The sequence below is a fragment of the Primulina huaijiensis genome, chromosome 2 (genome assembly GCF_012295235.1).
Source record: "Primulina huaijiensis isolate GDHJ02 chromosome 2, ASM1229523v2, whole genome shotgun sequence".
Taxonomy (NCBI): domain Eukaryota; kingdom Viridiplantae; phylum Streptophyta; class Magnoliopsida; order Lamiales; family Gesneriaceae; genus Primulina; species Primulina huaijiensis.
The window spans coordinates 32,497,112-32,521,369 of NC_133307.1; the positions used below are offsets into that span (position 1 = coordinate 32,497,112).

A 24,258-nucleotide genomic window follows, 5' to 3' on the forward strand; every position below is an offset into this window, starting at 1 on the left:
AGGATTCGACGTCGAAAAAATTAAATTCCGCGTCGAACCTTAACGAAAAAAATTAAATATAATGGATCATGACAGGTACTAAATAAAAAAGAAGGGGCAAGGCATGAAATAGACAAAGTAGTTTCATCAAGAGTATGTCTTTTGTAAGACAGTCTCACGAGTCTTTATCTGTGAGACGGATCAACTCTACCGATATTCACAATAAAAAGTAATATCTTAGCATAAAAAGTAATAATTTTTCATGGATGACCCAAATAAAAGATCTGTCTCACGAAATACGATTCGTGAGACCGTCTCACACAAGTTTTTTGTCTTTCAAAACCAATTGGTATAATGAATAGCACCAAGCTCCGAGATATTGACCTCTAAACTACCTCAGATGCATGCATACATGCACAACAACAGTGAAGGACAAAGGCAAATTTTATCGCATTTGGCTGATGTTGAATTAATTTATAAGCATAAAAAATTATTTAAGTTAATTGTTTTGTTTTGTTTGGTTTTTTTTTGGGTTAAATTAGTTGATGCATATTTATGTTGGATACCATCGTTAAAAGTATTTTTTAAAAAAAATAAATAAATAAATTAAGGTACGACGGGCTAATTATTCTTAGAGTATGTTTTTGTGAGACGGTCTCACGAATCTTTATATGTGAAACAGGTCAATCCTACCAATATTCACAATAAAAAGTAATACTCTATGCATAAAAAGTAATATTTTTTCATGGATGACCCAAATAAGAGATCCGTCTCATAAAATACGATCCGTAAGACCGTCTCACACAAGTTTTTGCCTTATTCTTAAAAAAATTTATTGTGTTCCATCAAACAAATAATTAATTTGTATTAAATAAATATCATAGTCAATTAAATACTGAACACAAAAAATTTGATACAGAAAACATAAGATTATAAGTATATATAAAATGATAAATTAATTTTTTGAAATTATTAAAAGAACAAAAAAAATGAAATACACTAACATTAAAAAGTGTTGGTCCATCATAGGGGGCACCAGGTTGGACAGCATTTCGGGGCCCCATTTTGGCCCATTTGGAGGGGTTCTTAAAAACTTTAATTTATTGCTCATCGAAATATTTTCTTTTTATTAGTTTGTTATAATTGGGTGTTGAAGATCACGTCTCGGTCTTGGAACTGTAACTCTATTTTACTAAAATATTATTCCAAAATTTTGAAATTCAGGTATAGGATTTGGACATCGACCCTACGCAAGAGAACGAACCCCTCCCTCGTTATAAAAGGCAATACCCATGGCACGTTCATTATCAAATACTCTACAAATCAGCTCAAACAGCCCACAAAAAAAAAAAAAACCATATTTTTGGCCAAAATGGGAGCACAAAAAGGTATAGTTTTTGGTTTAACAATGGCAATATCATGCTTTATCATTATATCCTATGCAGGAAAAGATGATTTTGAACAGGATATGAGAATTCAATGTGGCTTCACCAGATATCCAAACTTGTGTATCCAAACCTTGACAGGATTAGCATCCGGAACTCAAAGACTCGATTTCGCAGCCGCCCTCGTTAACATGACAATCCGCGAGTCCGAAATTCCAGAGTCCAGCCCTGCAGGTAAATCCAGCTCCAATCTCATCTCCCCACAAACTCAACTTGCTCAAATGACCATAGGTACGTACATAACACATGATATCCAGTTGTTTATTCTTTTTATTTTTCACATTATAACTTTGATTGTAACGTTACATATGAACTTATATATGTAGATTATTGCCGAGAACTGATGAAAATGTCGTTCAAACGACTCAACCAAGCTCTGGACGCGCTTCAGAAATCTCCGCAACAATACAAACCCGACATCCAGACATGGATTAGTGCTGCCATAACATTCCAGCAATACTGCAAGGATGAAATCAACGGCCATACTGAATCAAATCTGTTGATGGAAAAAATTTCTAGGAAAATCGACTATCTTTCGGAACTCAGCAGTAACTCTTTAGCCCTGGCGAACAGGATCCCTAGCAACCCGGAAACACAAAAGATGACTACTTCCAGGCGGCTTCATCAAGAAGAAATCTTCCCCGACTGGGTATCGGCCTCCGACAGGAAACTGCTCCAAAGCACCGAGATTAAAGCAAACGCCGTCGTTGCGAAAGATGGGAGTGGGGACTATAAGACAGTTTCCGAGGCTGTCCAGGCCGCAGGCGGTGGCCGATTCGTGATATATGTGAAAGCTGGAACTTATAATGAGAAAGTTCACGTAAACAAGGACGGAATCACCTTGATTGGAGATGGAAAATATTCAACTGTTATAAGTGCAAGTAGCAATGTGGCCGGGGGTTCTTCGCTTAAAGAATCTGCAACTTTTAGTAAGTTCCGTCTCCCTTTATAGGAATATTTTCTTTTTCAGATAAAAAGTAAATTCTTTGGAATCATTAACATATGGGAAATTGTGTCATCAATGTTAGATTGTTTTTTTTTAGGAAAAAAAAAGCTCGAAATTATGGAAAATAAGCCAAACATAATTTCATGAGTCAACAAGGTCCCTTGAGTATAAGCTGGGGACCAATTAATATAAAACAGAAGCTAATATTCAAAGTATCACATGTATGTTGGTTGAATATAATGATAATCAATAAAGATAGAGAATAGTATCGTACACGGAGAATTTTGAACTTAGACCTCAAACTTTCTATGATATTAAAATTACTTTTGTTAAAAGTGGAGTTTGGGACATTTTATGCCTCAATCGTTACCGAACTGATTGATTTTCATCTTGGTTTTCGCAGCAATCACTGGCGATGGTTTCATCGCCCGTGATATCGGCTTTGAGAACACCGCGGGTCCTCTTGGACACCAGGCCGTGGCCTTAAACATCGCCTCGGATCGTTCCGTCATATTCCGATGCAGCATAGTAGGTTACCAAGATACAGTATTTGCGTATGCCCTTCGACAATTTTACCGTGACTGCGATATATACGGCACCGTAGACTTCATATTCGGCAACGCCGTGGCCGTGTTCCAAAGCTGCACCTTGATCTTTCGCCGACCACGACGTGGTCGGGCCTTCAACACTATCCTGGCCAATGGCAGGACCGATCCAGGGCAAAACACAGGATTTTCAGTCCAAAACTGTAAAATCACCGTTGAGTCGGATTTCGGCCCCGTCAAAAACTCCTACAATTCTTATCTCGGGAGGCCCTGGAAAGAGTACTCCAGGGCAGTGGTGATGGAAACAAACATTGACGGAGTGATCGATCCTCGAGGCTGGGTCGAGTGGAATGGAGCAGGCGGTTCGACTTACAAAACATTGTATTTCGCTGAATATGCGAATACGGGGCCTGGATCAAGAACTTCTGGCAGGGTGAATTGGCCAGGATTTCATGTCATTGGAACCCCGGAGGCCAGTAAATTTACCGTTGCAAATTTCATCGGTGGAAACTCGTGGTTACCTCCTACAGGGGTAGATTTTACGTCTGGACTTTAGTGATTCTATGGATCCATATTTATTGTTCAATTGTTTAAAATTAAGTGATATTACACATACATATATAAATAACATGTTACACAAATTCCAATACATATTTATGTATGTATGTATATGAAAAGAATGGAGCAAGAGTAGCCAACAGAAGAATGGAAAGATAGTACGTCTTCTAATATCCGTGAGACAGGTCAATTATATCCATATTTACGATAACAACTAAGACTTTGACATAAAAAATAACATTTTTCATCGATGACTCATATAAAAAATATCTCTCACAAAATTGACTTTAGAAATCGTTATACACCTTTTCATTTGAATTGACATTTGTAAAAGAAAAATGTATGATACAACTGTCATCTAAGGATATCCTTGTTTTAATTTAATTTGAGCAAATATTTATGAAAGACAGTTCTAGCTTGACTCAGCTAAAGTAGGTGACTCCATTATTATACCATTTCTTTGGTAACAATGGTAATTCCGCTATTTCAAGATAGATGATGTATTAGCTTTTTACATGAGAGGGACAATCACTTTCACTTTAACAAACAAACCACTTAAATCACATTAATTATCGTGAAATGAAAAGGCTTCACAAAAGTTTAGGCATCTACCAAATATTACATCACCAGTCAAAATCAATATAATTATTAATTTTAATTGACTTAACCACCAATTATTAAATTAAATTTACTAGTGAACCACCAATTATAGTGTCAAAAATCGTATTTAATAAGCTAAACTTAAACTTAATAGTCTTCTTAAATGACTCCTCTTCTATCTGATATTTGAGTGAAAATTTAGCATGGCTCTTAATTCTTAAAAAATATTATTTATTTGCATATATTTATTTTTAATGATTTTAAATATTTGGATTCGTGGCTATTTATTTACATGCTTTTCCTTTTATTTTTGTGTCATTTTTCCAGTTAACTATCCTAATAGCACGAATTGATAAGGTTTTGTATATATATTTATAATATTTTTATTATTGGAAAGCGTAGGATGCAAATATTGCAAATGATGTCTTTCAGTCCCTACTGATTATTATTATTGATGTGGGGATATTAACCAGAAAATATAATGTATTTTCTATCAATGGACTCCCTTAGATTTAATTCCCACGTGAAAGTTGACAAACATTTCACGTCGTTTGAATTCATTCCTACTCTACCGATGCACGATAATAACTGTTCTTCAAAAATTATATATAATTAGAAATATTCTTCTAATATTGTTTTTTTTTTAGCCCAAATGTTTGGACTTTAGATGGTTTGTTGGTGATGGCTGGGTGGACATTGGAGATTCATGCCGTTTGGAAATCATGAGATTTATAATTTTAGGGGGGAAAATTAAATGATTTTTCAGCTTTAATAATTAGTTTCTTTGTACAATAATAAAACTATATGTTTTTAAAGTGTTATATTAAATTATAAAAAATTTAGTTATACTTATTTTAAGCAGTCAAAACGGGTTAACAGATCGGGCTGATGGAGTATGACGGGCTAGTCCGATAGGTTTAGTCAGTTTTTAGTTATATTAGACGGACCAGCGGGTTGAGATATTACACACCTATTTGGTGAGAGTAGTCGAAACCGAACTAACCTATTTTGACGGCTTTATTTTTTTCCTATAAAAGTAGGTAAATAATTTTGAAAGTCATTCTTAACAAATTATTGTTTTATTTTTTTTTATAATGGAACACACAGTCGTTATTTTTTAAAACATATTGGATAAATATTTGGATTAACATAGTAGTCTGCAAACCATTTAATCAAGTAAACTATACTGGACATATCATGTTCGACATGCTCACCCTAAAAAATATTAATAGGAGAATCGTAATCAAACAACTCAGACAGTACTCTTTCAATCAAGAATTCTTGCCTCGAAGGGTCTTGGCTTCGATTCTGAACGTGGCTCTCGTAATTAAAATCCCATTTGGACACGTTTGAGTGCACATTTGGACCAGTGAATTTCACATTAAAATATTTCAAATTCAAGATTTGTTGGTGATGTAAGATATACGAATCTGAAATTGTCCGGAAGTTGTTGCACGAGATGTGCAACAAACGCTGAAACATAGTAGAACAAAATGTAAGTCGAGGTTATATTTGGATTCTATCTTTCTAAGACGAGTTTACACACGCATGTTGTTTATGAACGCGGCAATCATTTGATGAAAAATATATATGTATTTTCGAGTTTTTGATAGCCAAATCTTATTCTATTATGAGATATAGGTCTATTTATAATTTTCCAAGAGTTGTAGCCTCAACTCATATCTCACACCAAAGCATGCATAATTTGGCTTCGTGTGCAGGGAAGAATTTTCGAAGCGCTCTCAAATGGTTCAAGAGAAGCATTCTGAGATACCTCGGGATTACTAAGGCTTGAGGGTTGGCTTTCTCTGCGACAGTTATAACATTTGGACTGCCAGGATTGTTATGATATTCGAGGACACGACCTTCTTCAAGATCCAGCTGCATGTTCATCAATGTTTTCAATATCTATTTGGTTATGATGCATTACATTTTTTATGTCGTTTATTATGTATTTCCTTTTTACAGTTATTATTACCGATATTGACTTCCATGTTATTTAATATGGATATGTCCAATATATTTGTATCGACATGATTGACTAATATAATTATTTATTGATTTTTTTTTTAGTGTGGAAAACATGAGTAAACATCTTCGTAAACATCTTCCATTTGTACACCATATCAGTTTCAAAATTCCAAATCCAAACGCTAGTTCAGAATTACAAAAAATGCCATAAAAATATGGTTCAAATCTTGACCGCAAGCCCCAATAACAATACGACTTTTAGGGACTATCTTGTTTTTCAATGACCATCAACGGAGAAATATTGGCCAAGTACAGATTTGCAAAAATGCAGTAGACAGGTAGATAATAAACCTGAAAGCAGGCAGTTGAAAACCCAGTACCGATAATCTCATGGTGCGCATGAACATTTAATCAAACCAAATAAACAGGCTCTTTCAATTCTTGCTGTATCGCGTGAACATGAGATATGACTACAAAAGGTTTTACCCACCAAAAATCTAAACACATGCTACCATTATGTAAAATCCGTACACGTAATTCATGATTAAACTCTACCAAAATATGAGTTCAAAATTTAGACCGCACTTTGCATGAATCAGCCAAGAATTGGGAAAATGCGGGTAACATGTTCCAATTGAATGCCATCTGCCGTGGTTTTCTTAAGCTCGGGATGGTTGAATTCGTTGGGTGGAAGGATGATGAGTAGCCCCTTATCCTGCGTCTTCTCTATGGACCAACCAGAATTTGCAACGTGGCTCTCGAGAAACTTGTCTAGGGCCAAACCCTCAATGTTAATCGCCTGTAAAAAAAACCATCCATCAGAAGACTAAAAAGAAAAATAAAATCTGGATCAGCAGTGAAGCAACTCATCAATTGTGATCAACTCTGCGAGGAATTTTATCCAGCAGTTCAAAACCTAAGAAAATCGCACTGAAAAGTAAAAAGAATCAATACCTCGGCAAGAACAGTCCTTGGGACCTTTTTGTAAATTAGCGAAAGAACATGAATTGCGTATGCCTGAACTGCTTGTTCAAAACCTGTAAGTGTCATACACAGTTTTAGGAAAAATAAGCGAGTACCGAAAGGAGCATACAAACGTGAATACATGAGACATGAATGAAGCCAACACACTTTCATTGAAAGGAAACAAATTATGACAAGATAGAACATTAGGTATACTAATAGGTTAATATCTTGTATTTTTTTAAATCAAACACGTATAACCCTTGTGTTTAAAAAACTGAAGTACATTTAGCGCATTTGTTGAAGGATCTATGCCTGATTTTAAAATTACAGGGCTTCCAACGCAATTAATTTTATTACACGGGAGATTTTTCATTTTTAAAATTTTTTTTAATAAAAGGTGTTGATGCAATTTTCCCTAAACATTATAAAAGATTTTTCCTTCCCAACTTTTGGATGTGATTCCACCACCAGAAAATCAGCAGATTCCCATGATTCAGGATTTAGTTCTGGCACTGGTCAGATTATGACGTCTCTTTCCATAGATATACGTGTATTACGAAAAGTCAACTTTAGTGATTTTCAACTTTTAGAAGTCCTTGCACAACATAGATATGACATATGTCCATATCTGCACAAATATGCTCCTATACGCACATGAAAGGGGGGATGGAACATGAATAGAATCATCAACTATTCAAAGTCCATAATCCTGGTTGATGCTGGGAAAAGAAAACAGTATCTTATCATATATACCTGGCACAACATCTAATATATGGCGGCTCTTAGCAGCTTCATCCCAAAACTGACTGAATCTGGCAGTCTGAAGACAAAGATAATCATATATAATAAGATCCACATATATTAATAGCATGCCAATCATATAATTCAATACAGGACTATTTTTCACGTAAAGGGGAAAAGGGACAAAAAAATAAAATACCTCCAAAAAGTGCGAGAGGACAATGAGAGTCTTAAATTGGTCCTCCATTTGCTGGTATTTCCAAAGAGAGATATGGAAAAATAAATCCTCAGAAAAAGTGAAAATCGAGATCAAAAGCAATGAGAGGAGACAAGGATGAATATCTCATACTAAAAAAACCCGGTCACAAGTTATTAAAGCCAATAGGTTGATTCAGTCACAAATAAAAATGAATCGAAGGAGAATAAATCTCGTTCATTGCCCATTCTGGACACGCCAGGAGTAGCGTCAATGTGCTTCTATACAGGTAATGATTGGCATAATAGAGTCTACCCAACATTTATTAAAGTTCGATTAAAAAAGTGGACTAAGCATCACAGAAAATAAATTACTTCACCATAAATTGCATTATGATTGGTTCAGAGTTTTGACTTTATATGAAAAGATAATAACCAAGGAACGTGAAACTTTTATTAGGAGTTCAGAGCAGGAGGATTACGCTGACCCACGGGCTAAAAATCAACTCTTCATAAGTTAAAAATACCATGAGCTACTAACAGAGTAAAAAATTCAAAGCATCAATCATTCAATCAATGGTTCAATCTGTTAAACTCGTAACTGGCAGCCCATTGATGATTCTTTGCTACTTTTGGAGAAATGAAGTGGAAATTCAATTCAATGTCCCGCTCCCGAGAACAGTTCATAAAGTGTACAAACTAGATAGTTCAAAGTTAAAGCTTGAATGTAATTCAGTCGATGACACAACAGAGGCAAGCAATTGCATTTCAGATAGTGACGAACCACTCTTTCAGGAATGAGAAAGAGGCAAAGACTGAAATCCTGAGCAGGCATCGCCATTAGCGCCTGCAGAAAAATTATCTTAGACATCAGCACATATCTATACAACACAACACTCGCAAATAAAGAAAAAACGATGGCCATGATTTCTGTTTTCAAACTACAAGTACCTTGATTAAAATCCGAGCCACAATTTGAGTGCTCATTCTCTCCGGCTCAAACTGAATTCTCCCCAAAAAAGCAAACAACAATTAACAAATCAACAGGGGAAAAAATAGAATAGCTATGAAACAAATCAAAAATCCAAACCTGGTACAGTCGCAAAAGGCAGAGATTTGCATTCAAACTGTAGGTTTGAGACGAGACCTAAGATTTCAATCAAACATCAAATACGTCATAAAAATGCTAGGTTGTCATGGTTTTGACAAAACCGAGCAATTATCAACCCAAAACAGACAAATACTTGTTCATCGACGTAGAGTTCCAGATCCGGGAGAATGTCTGGGTTGTACGGATTGACGGAGATTAGCTGCTCCACCGTGTAGGACATCGTCGATTGCTGCTTTTGACCCGTCGTCGTATTAACTACCTCTCTACCCATTTCTTCTTAAAATTCGCGAGAGATTTGTCGTAATGAGTTAAATTATTTTTGAAACCTAAAAACCTCAGCTTTGCTTTGCAATGCTGCGACCGCCCACACAAGATACATAAGAAAGAAGAAAGATGGTTTTAGGGCTTTTTATCGCACACTATCCACTGGACAATTATGCCCCCGTTTTCCCCTCTATCTCTCTCTTGTTTACAATTATACCCCCGTTTTCCCTCTTAAGTCTTCTCTCTTTGTTTTTTTTTATTATTATTAATATTTAATAAACTATATTTTTTCTTTAAAATGATAAAAATATATATTTTCTTAAAAAATAAAAATATATTAAAGAATTATTATGATATAATTATGATTTATATTGAAAACTGTAATTCATTTTCAAAAAAAGCTTTAAAAAACTCCATAAAAACACAAATTGTTCAAATAAATTAAATAAAACAAGAAACATGTCTATTTTACACAGATTTTGGTTATATTAAAAAATATTATAAATGCATGCAATGTTGGCTCTTGAAATACTAGTATAAGATCGTGTATTTGTCGAGAAATGACATAATATATCGAAGCATCGGAAGGTCGACGGACCCGATAACGGAAAATTTTCAATTAATTTGTCGATATTTTTCTAGGTCAGAAAGTATTTGTGATCGCTTTGAAAATTTATCTGCAGAAAGCTAGAAAATGCAGTGTGGATTTTTTGAAAAATTATTTTTTGCTTTTCAGTTTTATCAATTTTTGTAATTACTATCCCAAACAATTTGCTGAAATATTAAAGAGAACACAAAGATAGGTACAGATGAAAGTAACCATGTTACGTATAAACCAAATTAGTTGCGTATACAACTTCCTGCTACAAATTTATTTGTACACCATAATTTCACAAAAATATCTCTATCCATTAGAACTAATACATGTCAGCATAAAGTGCGAAGCAGCATCTAAAGTCACTGCAGTCATAAATCCATGCACCTCTGCCATCTCCTTCCTGTCGTCATTTATATGTCTTGTTTCAAAAAATGCCGACTCGTGAAACCAGAAAAAGAGCCATTTTCAGGTCCTCTTTCGAAGAAAGGATTCATCCAAAACCAGAACGCAATGTGAATCAAATGTATTGACTACAGTTTTTGCTTGCTATGCTTGTTTTTTGTCTTGTGAAGAGGTGACTGACGTGGGTACATGATGATCGCCAAAATTAAAGAGAATGCAACACCAACAACTCCACTAAATGGCTGAGAAGGGTGGCCACCTCTAAACCATAGAGGGAGATTATCTCGATATGTCAAAAAGCCACCCGTTTTTAAGATGAAACTGCAAGCCAGTATCCCTGTACGGATCCCGACCGGAAGGGAGAGGCTACCTTCACTTTGTTGACGAGCTCCAGACAAACTCAGGGACAGTAACCATAATCCGGGTATTTCCCATATTGATCTAAATTTCAATAAATATTAAAATAAGGTGGAAGAAATGAAAGCATAAATAACCCTTATAAATGGATCCGCACAATAGATATAAAGTAATCTTCAGGTCAAAGTTCCAAAAACATTAACAAATTACGACGATGGAAAACCATGAAGAAAAAAGAGATGTCATGAGCAAATAATACAGAGAAGTACCTTTGAGATAAAGAAAATGCAAGCCCAGAAATAATTAATCCACGGTGATAACCAAAATCGGTAGAAATTTCCTCGGGCAACCATGACCGAAAGAGCAATTCCTCCACAGTTGCAACACCAGTTGCGGTGGCAATTCCTTGAACAATCAGCAATAGCATACTTGCATATGACTTCATCAATGTAACGGGTTCTGAATATGGTGAAGATAAAGTAGTAGGCCAACGCAATTGCACGCAGCCAAGTAAGGAGTTTACTAACTGTATCAGTAAAACAAGCATTGCCCCTCCAGCAAGACCCATCAAGAAGTTTTTGAACTACAATGAAGGCAAGTGGTGAGCGAAAAAATGTGGGTGACCAAATTGTAGAGCAACAATGAGGAAGTCTAATTTTTGGCTCAGAAAGAACTTTTATTAAAGAAATTATTGTCCCAGCATCAAGGATCTCTTTCTCAAAACCAAGGGTTCAATTGGTTAAACGTTTTGGAGACAGTGATTTGAAGTTACTTCTATCCAAAAGCAACCATGAAAGAAGATTTTGGAAGAAAAAAGAAGCAGCATGACAAAATATGGAATCAAAAGTTTCTTGGCCAGATCAAGCACTAAAAATGTACACGATAAAATCTCAACAAAAGCTACTAAAAAAGATAGGAGAATTTTTCTGTGTTGATTCATATCCCCAAAAGGTATATCAAGGCTTTTAAAAGCTAAAAGACATTTACTATCGTTACGGTAGTATCATACATCAATGAACGTGCAAAACAACAAAAGGACTGGCTTCACCAGCATCATCTTCTCATGATAGTCATAGAAATAACGTACATACCTTAGGTATTGAAGTAAAATCCAGACCATATTGCAGCAATGGATCATCATACTTGCGAATTCGTTTCCCCCACATCACCACCATTATCATTACGGAAATATACAGGCCAGTTATGCAAGTAAGCTCGACAATTTTGAACGGATTTTGAGTTGTCCAACTTCGCATTAGAGATGGAAACAGTGGAATAACAACGGGTGACCATAGAAGCAGCACCATGAATATAAAGCCAATAATTCTGAATTTGAAAACCAGGGCAGTGAAAGGAAATCAATCAACAATCACAAGATCTCATACAATGTGCATATACTTCTAGCAGGAGGAGGAGAAAGGATGCGAAATTTTTCCACAAATGAATTACCATTATTATCCAACATATACTGATGTAATGAACTTTTTAGTTTCAAAAACCCGGTCATACGAAAACAGATGCAGATATTCACCTCTGAAACAGTGTACGTTCAGCAAAATGCAGAAATGAAATGAGCCTGTCAGTTACATTCATTGCACCACGTATTCCACCCCAAAGCAGCGCAACTTTTCCAACCAGTCTCAAAATTCCCCCCTTCTGTCCCAGTTCTGCTAGCATGGCTACCAGCCTATTTTTGGAGTTAAAATTTCAACCTCTCAATTGATTAATAAAATGGAATAAAAAAAAGACAGACATCAGAAGACAAGAAAGAATGACCCCGCAAACCTTGCATGATCCACTTCCCCATCTTCTGTTGTAGGAACCACAGGACTAGCAACAGACATTGCTTTTTCCGCAAGACTTGTGACTATATTTTTCTGAGCTCTCTCCGGCATTTCTTCAAGCTTGGAGAGATCTTCACTATTTGCTTCCTCCTCAAGGGAGTCCATTAAAGATCCACTAGTCTCAGTGTTCTACAAGCGCATCATTGAAAAGTTAACAGAATTCAAACTGAAGACCAGAAGTCATGATCATCTACACATGCACAAGATAGGTAACAAATGAAGAGGTATGGTCGACCATATATATCCAACCATCGTCGTCTTTCTTGATAACAAAAACTCCACAGTCCACGCGTTGGAATTTGGCATATATAACAATTAAAATCTAATACAAGTCAACTTTGCAATCATGTAATTTTCCCCAAAAAACTTTAGAGATTGTTTGAGCAAAAGCAATTTACAATCTGTAGAGCCGTGACTCAAACAATGTAATTTTTTCCCAGTGCAGCTCACCACATACCTCTAGTTAAGTTTTTAACTGAATATTACCACTGCTTCAAAAGACTTTCTGGAGATGAAGTGCAAGGTTGAAACAATATAGCGTAGTTTAACCGGCATTCTGCTAAATTGAAAGATGCTGAAATTGACTACTGATGTTAATAATGAACACTAGGAACCATAAAACTCAAAGATGAATCCAAGAAGAGGTTCATCCTGTACATCAAATTCTTAATAATTCACCATGATTAGTTGATACCTGCTGACCAATAAGCAATGCAGATGCCCCTAGAGCAGCTGTAACAGCGCCTAGCATTACTTTATTGTCATTTGAACTTTGGAAAGTAATCTTATCCTCATCTTTGCTAACCAGCGGGCAAAGACTGCTTCATCTTCGTATTTCACTGGAAGCCGCTGATCAGCCTCTTTTTTGTCAACTGGAATAATACTGGCATCTGACTTTTGAACCTCATGAAAATCTGCATCTTTTTCACCATTACCATCCAATGCAGATGCATTGAAGAATTTTCTAAGTGAAGCTAAACTAGAGCCAACAATAACCCCAACAGGCAGTACTCTTTTTAAATATTGGATATCCTCAATAGCAAATGAAATAGCTCTCATTATATTCTCGCTGTGAAGAGAGCCAACTGCATTCAACGGATGGTCATTCTGCTGGCACATGTCTTCCTTTTCGCACCTTGCAGCCAGAGACACAGCATTTGCGACATGTTCTATATCCCTAGCTATTTCAAGCTTCAGTTCTTCCATGTCAGCACTGACCCTCCTATAAACTTCTACATTTAAACATTCTACTATAATATTTTTAACAGAAAGCATCGACTTATCCAACTCGCCGAAGTCAGTGTGCTCAGATGCAATGTTCATTTCCTCAAATTCTTCATTGATTTTCTGCTGCTTTCCAGAATCCAGTATCACATAAGAGGGTTCAATGATATTGTTAGTACACTTAGATCTAGAATCAGAATCTATCTGGCTAGCCCTAGAACCACCTTCATGAGTTGTAAATTTTTCACCGGACGTACCATCATCTTCTATTTGTTCCAGGAGTCTCCACCGACCATCTTCGGGGAAGTAGTTGAGAGGCAAAGCTGACTCTGCATCCAAAACTGCAGGCTTGAATTTTCTCAACTCTGAAAGAAGGCGAGCCTTGAGGTATTCCTTGTAAAGTGGGTCCCCATATGGAAAAGCAGCCAAATAACCTGGAACCCCTGAGACATTAACCAAATCAAATGTTTTCAAAGTTCAGACAAAAGTGCATCCTTATGTTGTTTGTCAGCTGACTATAATGGAGTCGATCAAATGCATACTGTGGTTTACATCTTCCTGGATTAACAAAACATTTGAATTCACAGAAATAGTACCTGGGTTTCTCCAGAGATTATACACACTTTCTGACTCATGGTCAAGATCCTTGAGATTGGGAGTGCCTTCCCTCAAATTTTTTTCCATGTCCCTTCTATTGAAATCTAGTTTATCGCTTTCATCCTTCACTTGATTCTGATCTTCTCTTTTCACCTGCAACTGATCAAGCATGCCCTCAATTGCCTGAAATACACTATTAACAGCAACTTGAGTGGAATCATCAAACCCTGTTAAGGCTTCTAACGCCTGCGACATATTGAAGCTGGGGGGGGGCAGCATTAATTTGACTTGAAACAGGTTGTGGATCTTTCTCTTTCTTCTCCTGATTGTTTTCTGCATCATTTTCTGCGGGTTGAGTCTCCGTAGAGGATGGAGCACCAGAATTCCCATTAATGTGATCAGCTTCCTTCACCTCACTTTGATCATTTGATACATCAGACACGTCCTCGTTATCATTTTCTTTCAGGTTTGATTGACCTTCAACATTTTCTCTTTCTGTTTCCTTCAGGTTGTTGGAAATATTCTGGGATTCACCAGGCCCTTTGTTCTGGCCTGAAAACTCTTGGTTAACACTCATTTCTGTCACATTTTCATAGTCATCAGAGGTGTTTGATAAATTATGCCCATGAATATGTTCGTTTTCAGAATTATTTTTCATAGCATTCTGTTCGTTTTTTTCTGTGGCAAGATTGTAGTCCAATTGGCTACCTGTAGATTGACTCAAACCGGAATCCTTAGATTTTTCATGTTCTTCTGATTGCTGATTCGCTGACTCCATATCTACATGAGGACCATCTCCAGCTTCATTGCTCCTTCTATTTTGATCAGAAAAGAGAGCCTCGTCATCACTTCCTCTTGATAGTCCAATTTTTTCTTGCAATTTTGAGTTCACTCCTGATGCTACGTAAGGAATGTGCCCCAATTTCAAAAGTTCATTAAACTTTAGATTAGATCTTTGACTCTGCACAATTTCAGAAACAGAGCTAGTAAGCTTTCCACGTACATCTTCAGGCACAGCATCTTCCAACGCTTTCATCAGCATCTCCCCTTGACCCACAGCATCAAGGACCTGCATATCGTTACTGTTTCTGATTAGATCAGTGTTTCTTAGCTATGAAGTTCTTCAGATTTGTCTTCTGTGTCAACAATTAAACTTTCAAGTTCATCATACCAAGCTTAGAGGCTTTGCAAAGGCATATCTCCATGAAGATATATACATGGCGTTTGTACATGAATTTGCATCAAGCCTAAACATATATTACCTATAGAATCGCAAGCTGACAGGTGTGAAGTATAAGCACGTTATGGGCAGTACCTTCTTTTTCTGTTCTTCTGAAAAAGTTTCTGGCATGGTCACGTCAAGCATATTCATGACCACTTCCACAGTTTGTAGCACTTGTCCTCTTTCATTCTCAGAAGATTTAGATGCTTCGTCTTCTAGTTTTGCATCACTAGCATTAAGTTGGCGTCCTACATCACTACCCTCGGCTTGCCGTCCTTCAATTTGAGGAGGCATCCTTCCTATATCTCTTGCAGATCTTGACTGAAGTTTCGCCTTAGTATCATACGTGTCCAGCATCTTTAACGTAGAATTTTTAGCAGAGTGGCCATTAGGGAAATTCAGGAGCTTGTTTTCACCATCAGATTTACTAGAAGCTTTACCACCTAACAATGTCAAACCCTTCAAAGGATTTACAGTGACATCGACATCTTTCAGAAGCGGGTGACGGCCTTTCAGAAGTCCAAGCTCCACAGCACTGAGCCACTGCATGGATGCATGAAAAATTTTTTTGCAATCATCAGTGCATATCAATCATACATACAGGCTAAACTTTATTCAGATGACAAAGGAGAAAGTTACCTCGATGGCTAGGTTCAGGCACCAAGAGAAATATAATCCACTATCTCTACCCGTTGATAAATAAGAACAAAGAAGCAAACTCGTGAATGGATTTTCTGCAATCAAACCCCTTGGAACGGAAAACATTGGAAATGTTCCATCATCGTTCTGTATGAATTAATAAAACAACAATTGTCACTTAGAAATCACATGATTCAGCTAGAACATACACAAGCAAATTGTCCCAAAGCCAACAATTCTATTTAAATGAATAGTGTTATTTAAAGTTATTACTTGGAAACATATATGAAGAGCAGGTATATCCAAACCATCCAGGTCATCAAATCTCATTTTTAAGATATGTTTCTCAGTGTCATAGACTAAGTAAAAATGTTGATTATATACTTTGCAAATACAGAGAGGAGTTTTCCATGATTCATATGATAATCAAAGGCTCAAAGGTCCAACATTGGTCTCCTTGGTGAAGCATAGCATCAAAGAATGAAAATACAACCTGAATGAAAAAAACAGGAATCTTCACTTTGCCCACAACATCTAGAGTACTGGATTTTCCGTAGAAGTCTTCAACGTTATCAAATCCATGAGACACCATTGATATTGCACTGTCAAAATCTCTTATGGATGATGCCAAGAGAGCCTTTTCCACATCAAATCCTTTTCCTCGACCTTGAAATAATTCCTGAAAGGCAAAGGAACGGTTATGATAAAGAATACATGGAAGTTGGCAAGTTCAGCAAGCTGCACCCCAGGCCACATAAACGCTGCCATAAAATAGGAGGATTTTCAAAATAACATTTCCTTTTATAAGAAAGAGTTCTACTTTAAAGACCACCAATTAGGCCAAAAAACAAGCATAAATTAAATTTCTTAAAAGAAAAGGAAAAACAAGAGCATGTATGTGGAAAATAGCAACCTTGTTACGTTGAAGTATACTGACCAACCCTCTGGTTAGCTTCATGTCCTCCATAGTTAACCGAGTGGCCGCCTCTAAGTCAAATGGATTGTCTATGCATATTGCAGCAGTAAGAGGTGTTCGCTCTCCATATTCAGCCAAGTATTTTGTCAACATATTGGCACCATATCCCCATCCTACACTCATAAATGTAGTCCACGGTCTTTTCTTGCGGATAAACTGAACAGCTGTGAATATATCGTCGCTGTCAGCCGCTGTAAATAACCTACATAAATGAAGTAGTTACAGCGTCCTACTATCAGCTTGTTTTGCCGGTCCAGGAATGAAAGAATCTTCTCAATTAGGAACCTGGACATCAAACTGGATGATTAACAAAGTTATTTTGTTTTTAATTCTATCCGATTGAAGCCGTCAGAATTGCCTATTTTTTCCCTTTAACCCAGTTTTCAAGAAACTTGTAAATTCAACAAGTTCACACAAATATTGCAAACTTAACACATTTGAAGAACAATTGATTATCGTTTCTACGCTAGGTAAAAGGCAACAGCAGGCAAGGAGCTTGAATCACTGAGCCTGCAAATAAGGTCAAAGCACACAGGGGGGAAAAAGAGCTGGACCTTACTGGGCTTGCCATGATCCAAAAAAAAAAAAAAAGAAGAAAGAAACCATGCTGGAAAATAATGATGAAAAGAATTTTTAAAAGGCTGCATTCAGAAGTTCTAATAAGCATGCATCTGAACACATCGACGATCATGAAATATTTGATATAATTTGGCAGTGCCACGGAGATTGGTTGAAGAAAAATGTGTCTATTATCAAAAAATAAACAGCATTTATTTCATGCGATAACCAACTTGTTGAGGAAAACTTGAAAAGACATTGTACTATTTGGTAACCTCAAAGTTGGTTGTAACTCAACAAAAGCATTAAAATAATAAGTAAACATGAAGAATTCACAAACAAAAACATTCTGATTTTCTGACAATAAAAAAAAAAACAGAAACTGGGATCTTCTCTGTATATTCTGTACACTTAACCCCAAGCAGTGAAAGGAAATTGTGCTCATAATAAATCCAGCTTCTGCTTAACCGCAAGCTTGGATCAATCATCAAATTAAGAAGGCTAACAATATATTCATTGATAATTCCTAACATGTTGTCCAATCTCAAATTTCTTATCACGATCCGTCATCCGCGTACTTTCTCTACATATCCTATTACACAGAAACTTAAGCATGAACGATATCATGAACTATTTCTCGTAGCATAAGCCAAGAACTTTACTGAGTAAATAACTATAAACTAGTATTTTGCTGCTTACACTTTCCAAGCAGAAGTAGTAAAGCAAGCAAACAAGATAATCAAGCCAACTAGCTGCCACGCTGCAAAACACTGAACAATGTCGCAACCGATTTTCACGATTTCGACATGATGTTAGCTCTAGTTAAAAGGCCTTTTCAGATGCCAAACTATGCCCTTGGATTGATCCACATAATAAATAAACAACAGTAGCAAGTGAACAAAAATATGAACAAGATTAATTTTGGATAAAACTAACCGAGGAGTGGTCAACGGTGAGCCCGCACACCCTCTTGGATTCATGACAACTGGAAACACCCCTCTTCTCAAACACTCACAAACTAATCGCTTAATTTTCCCCTCATAACTCCCTTCTACAGTTCCTGGAACAATCAAAATTGTAGTATCCAATCCTCGCTCCTCCTCTAACTCCAAATTGGCCGGCCAATCCAAGGACAAAACTCCACCGCCCTCCGAGACCACACAGAGCCTCTGATACGCCACCTTCTCCAGAATCCCATCCTCCTCGCTCTTACCGAGAACTATCCTCCCACGGTTCGAATTAACTAAATGCGTGTCCTCTTCAACGAGCTTCTCCTTCACATTCTCCAGCAACTCACCTCCAGGGAAACAAATTGACGGGCAACGCAACGTTACGAAACGATTAAACGGAGTAGGGCTCGAAAACAAAATCCACTCCCCGATAGGAGAATCAAAATCACTGCTTTTTTCAGGGTTCGCTTTCCGGGATTTAGAAGAAAGATAAAGAGCGAGGCCAGAGGTGAACCCGAGAGTCGGGGCAATGTAATCTAGGTAGCTCAGCGAAGGAATTTGAGAAAGTAGGCTATGAAATAAATTCACGGAGATCAAGGATGAAGGATTAAAGTGGCTACATATGGAAAAGGGCTTCAAACGGCAGCGTTTACAGGGATGGTGATGGTGGCGGGAAGGAAAGGAGGCCCGCTTGTAGACTGCTGAAGATGTAAGGTTGTGAGGGAAAGCGAGGATCATTTCACGCAGGCGGCAGCATCAAAGTTTGAAATTTGTGGAGGATTTATGGATGAAAATTGGCGGTGGAAAATGAGAAGGTGGCGGAAGCTGCAGCAGTGGCGCTGGTTTTGAATAGATGGTTGCGAATAACGTAAAGTTTGGCTCCTGTTCCATAACAGACACGTGTGCTTTACTTCAAACAGTTGAAAGATAGGAATGTCGAGCCTCCAGATGGTCAAGCCAGCCAAACTCATCGCGGTCTTGGTTAAGCGGCTGGGTCTGCCCGTTTAAATTTTATATTTTAAAAAAAAAAGTGAGATAAAAAAAATAAATCAAAGATGACGAAAAATTTCGCTAACACGTGTACCTGCGTATGATGATTCCCCAAAAATCCAATGCATAAATAATAAAAGAAACCAGTCGCTTCGACAGGATGGGATGACATATATTTTTTTTTTACCTCTTTCTTGTTCCAGTGTTGGGCTTTTGAGACATGAATGATATCGGGTTGCTCCAAACTCTTCCAAGCCCAATCATTAGTTGCACTTAGATTTATCAAATTGGGTCAACTACGTCGGGCCGTCCGCTCCACTATAAAAATTGAACGGGTTGGATTAATAAAATAGCAGTCCGTTTGGAGTGGGCCAAAAGGACTGAGCCTGTTTGGGTTGCGGGCCAAGACGGGGCTGACCTAAACGGGACGGGATGGCCCGCTAAATAAGGGTAGAATTTTATATTTTTAAGTTGGCAAAAACTTGTGTGAGACGGTCTCACGGGTCGTATTTGTGAGACGGATCTCTTATTTGGGTCATACATGAAAAAGTATTAATTTTTATTGTGAATATGGGTAGGGTCGATCCGTCTTACAGATTAAGATCCGTGAGACGGTCTAACATGAGACCTACTCTTTTACGTTTTATATAAAAAATTGGAATAAGTCTCATGCGCTTCCATCACTCTCTTATTTTATTTCTTCCTTATTTTTCTCCTGCGCCTCGCCTCGCCTCAATCACTCACTTTGGTAAAATCTGAATCTCTATGCTTCTTGTGTTTTTTGAAGATGTTATGCTCTCCTCCTTTTTCTATGATGTTTAACTCGAATTAATCCAGTCAATCAAATAGTTAATGGTTTTTAATGCTCTTTCACATAAAAGATCGATGAACTTAAAATTTACATCGCCCTCCGGTATTTCCGTTTGCATTGTATAAACCCACATTTTGTGGTTCTTTTCTTTAGAGGTTGATTATTTATTTGTTTTGTTGAGATGGGCTTTCTTGAATATGTACGCTTAATGTGAAAGTTTAAAGCTTTAAGCATAGCAGTTGTTTGTGAACCCAAGAGCGATTTCGTTTGAAGTTCGAAGAGTTGCATTGAAATATTAAAACAACATCATCTCGAGAAAGATCCAATGTTGTTGAAATTTTTTATTAAGAAACATTGGTATGAGCTATTGTAGAATATCAAGATTGAATGAAATTTAATGAGAATTGACTTTATAATATGTGTTTACTTTCTTCATGTTTGGTTTAAGCACTTTAATTTTTTATGGATTATGTTGTATGCTTTCTTAATTTCTTATTTTAATGTTTTTAAGTATTTTATTAAACTATTTGACTGAAATATATTTTTCTTCTATGTTCACTGTGATACTGTTTAGCATTTTTTTCTTAAAAAAATAAAACCAGATTGGTCCGCCTAACCCGCAGCCCAAGATAGATTGGACTGGGTTGGCTACTTAGAGATTCGCCCTGCCTCGCCTAATGGCAGGCACTCGTTTTGACGTGTCTAGATGTACTTGCCGGTTGGCCCATTTTATTGTTCTATAAATATAAAAAACTGCAAAGTTCCTACAGGGGATGTAGCTCAAATGGTAGAGCGCTCGCTTTGCATGCGAGAGGCACGGGGTTCGATCCCCCGCATCTCCATCTTTTTATTTTAATTTATTCCCTAATCACAATTTCAATTCACCTACGTAGCGTATGGTTACGAAGTTATTGATATAATCAATTACCATGCGAATAATTTGTATCTTAATTCTTTTTTATCATTCCATTAGAAATCAATGGGCCACAATTCTCTCTCTTTTGCTCCAATTCAAGAAAGTTGTAGGTTGTCGTTTGGATAAAAATTTCGAAAGTTACATATATGAATTTTGACAATCTTCTCCATTGAATTAGTTTTTATGGGTAAGTTTGGTTAAAATCTCAAATTTAACATTATATCATAGCTCAAATTTCACTATTATGTGTTCAAAGTGTTCGTATTGGGGTCACTTATTGTCTTATAAATTTCACGCTCTAGATGTTCATTTATTAATTTGAATGACAATCTTCTTTTTTTTAGTTAACTTTTGAGGTTAAATTAGATTCGAGTCTCCGTCTTAACTAAAGCAACATTCTGAATCAGAAACAATTCATCAGTATTAAAGTTAATTATTAAATTTGACATATATTTTACACATAAAATTAGTTTAAATAACACAAAATGGATTGTAAATTATCACTCTCTTTTAAATGTAGTACATTTTCTGTGTGTAATATCAATTTTTTTACAAAAATAATTTTTTTTTTTTTTGGAGAATTATGATTTTTGCAAATTTCTCCGTCAGCGCAGAAGTAGGCAAGGATCTTTTGACATTTTAGATGGTGGAGTTTAATCACAACATACAATAATATTCCGCCTAATATAAAAAGACACTTGATAAATCAAACACGCCTCTTATTATTTTACAACAAAAAATCCATCAAATCAGTAGATGTTCGAACGTTCTTTCCTAACGACAACTTTGTACGTATAACTTAAAGTTGTTCGAAATTTTAAAACAAAAAAAAGAAAAAAAGGGAAAATATTAGACAATAAAATTCAAAGTTGCCGATTATAATGAATGATTATAGGACGCTAATAAAGTGGTTTAGAGGCACGTAGAAATTGTGGACAGAGAATAATAATTATGTCTGAGAATGGGGTTATAAATTAGAGTGGGGGGTTATAAATTAGAGTGGGTGTTATGTGAGACCGTCTCACGGATCTTAATCTGTGAGACGGGTCAACCCTATCCATATTGACAATAAAAAGTAATACTCTTAGCATAAAAAGTAATATTTTTTCATGGATGACCCAAATAAGAGATCCGTCTCACAAATACGACCCATGAGACCGTCTCACACAAGTTTTTGTCTAGAAATTAAGCATTAAGGCGCAGTTATAAACTGGAGTTTGAAATATTTTAAATTTCTTGTTTTAAAAATATTAAAGTTGTAGCTTTAATTTGAAAATAATAAACATATTTCAATTACTTTTGGAGCACTGGACGGAATTCGGTATAAAAAAAAAAAAAAATTAAATGAAGTAACCTATCAAAGTTATTTAAAAGAAAAAATGACTTTCTTGCATCTATTTATTCATTTATTTGGTTGGAACAATGACAGTAGAATAATTATGAAGCAATTCAAAAGGATTTTGTACTATGATATTTTGATAGTTTTTATAAGACATTCGAGTTTAATTAATGAGGCGTCAGTTGAATAAGCGGGACAAGACAAAATCGAACCATGCCCTAAATTAAATAACAAAGAATGTTGGGAGTTGATGTTCTTTCTAATAGAAACAAATCAAGTTTTTCACTAACTTATTAATGTGCATTGAACAATGCCAAGGAGCAGACAGACTAAGGTGGCCTAAATTTGAGCGCACAGTTTGGCTTTAGAATAAGGTGGACAAATATTATAGAGTAATGCTATATGTATAAACAAATTCTTACAAAACAAAAAATTCAATACAAAAGTTCTATTTATAAAAATCTCACGATAAATTCAATACAAAATCTCACGAAATAGTAACAAAATCTCATGATATAATAGTAAAATATCAACATATTGTACATATCGTTGTACGATATTTTGGTTGTACCTATAGCATTATTCAATATTATAATGATATTTTTTTTATAGATAAAATATAAAATTTTTATTATTTCCAATTTTTTACTATCCTGTAAATAATAATTATGTGTAAAATAAATATATTTGATCGAACAAATACTGACCTTAATTTAATAATAAAGGTCTTCCCCTTCGTTAGATTGCCTGAGGGAAGCTTGAGGAGTGGGAGACACGATGATTATTAATTAGCTCGGATTAAATTACATTAATGGAAATGGAACTGAGGTTTAAACTACATGATAATATTAATAAATCAGATTCCAAACAGCCAGGATTTTTTTGACACTCTGCCTTAAATATTAATTAATCTAAACATTGTCAAATATTAATATTCTTTAAGGTAGATAGGTAATTATTAATTAATGATTTTAAAGAGTATATATGACAGCTTTGATTTCTTCTTTAATTTCTGAACGATAGCTAATTAGCTACCTCATTTTCACCGAATGCAAAGACTTCAGACCAGAATATAGAGGAAATTTCTAGCACGAGGCTGCCAAAATTTTATTGTTTTGCAAATCTATCGTTCTCTTGAGGTATAAAAAATTGCCATACTTAATTTAGTTTATAAATTTATTTTTCCAAATATAATTAGTTTTCTTATTCAAACTTAAGAAGACTATCTCTTCATATACAATACAATATGATATTCAAATATGTAGTTGATCTTAATTTCCATTAGTCGAACTTAACTCAAGAATTGACGATGTCAAGAAAATTTAAAAAATAAATATTATGTGAGATAGTCTCACGGATCTATATTCATGAGATCAATTGATTCGATTCATATTTACATTCATGAATCTAGTCGGATTGAAGATCTTTTTCTCACAAAATTAATTTGTGAGACGTCTCATAAAAGTTTATGTAAATTTAAAAACGTTTCACTCCAATTCATAACAACCTAGCTA

At 35.9% G+C, this 24,258-nt stretch overlaps 3 protein-coding genes, 1 non-coding gene and 1 pseudogene across 4 annotated transcripts in view; 3 read left to right on the plus strand and 2 right to left on the minus strand.

Moving 5' to 3' along the window:
* Positions 1 to 24,258, plus strand: part of LOC140971832 (uncharacterized) — a 71,860-nt gene that overhangs the window by 17,510 nt on the left and 30,092 nt on the right. The window lies entirely within an intron of this gene.
* On the plus strand, positions 1,277 to 3,584 carry LOC140971823 (probable pectinesterase/pectinesterase inhibitor 54). The gene is made up of 3 exons (XM_073434329.1): positions 1,277 to 1,655; positions 1,751 to 2,353; positions 2,774 to 3,584. The coding sequence occupies exons 1-3, from the start codon at positions 1,352 to 1,354 to the stop codon at positions 3,469 to 3,471; spliced, it is 1,605 nt and encodes a 534-aa protein (XP_073290430.1). The 5' UTR covers positions 1,277 to 1,351; the 3' UTR covers positions 3,472 to 3,584.
* On the minus strand, positions 6,384 to 9,450 carry LOC140971824 (eukaryotic translation initiation factor 3 subunit K-like). The gene is made up of 8 exons (XM_073434330.1): positions 9,191 to 9,450; positions 9,037 to 9,093; positions 8,898 to 8,948; positions 8,731 to 8,793; positions 7,951 to 8,001; positions 7,764 to 7,830; positions 6,999 to 7,081; positions 6,384 to 6,843 (listed from the first exon to the last, which is right to left on the minus strand). The coding sequence occupies exons 1-8, from the start codon at positions 9,326 to 9,328 to the stop codon at positions 6,640 to 6,642; spliced, it is 714 nt and encodes a 237-aa protein (XP_073290431.1). The 5' UTR covers positions 9,329 to 9,450; the 3' UTR covers positions 6,384 to 6,639.
* On the minus strand, positions 10,090 to 19,617 carry LOC140971825 (uncharacterized; annotated as a pseudogene).
* TRNAA-UGC (transfer RNA alanine (anticodon UGC)) lies at positions 21,259 to 21,331 on the plus strand. Its single transcript has one exon. It is a non-coding gene; the product is annotated as a tRNA-Ala (tRNA).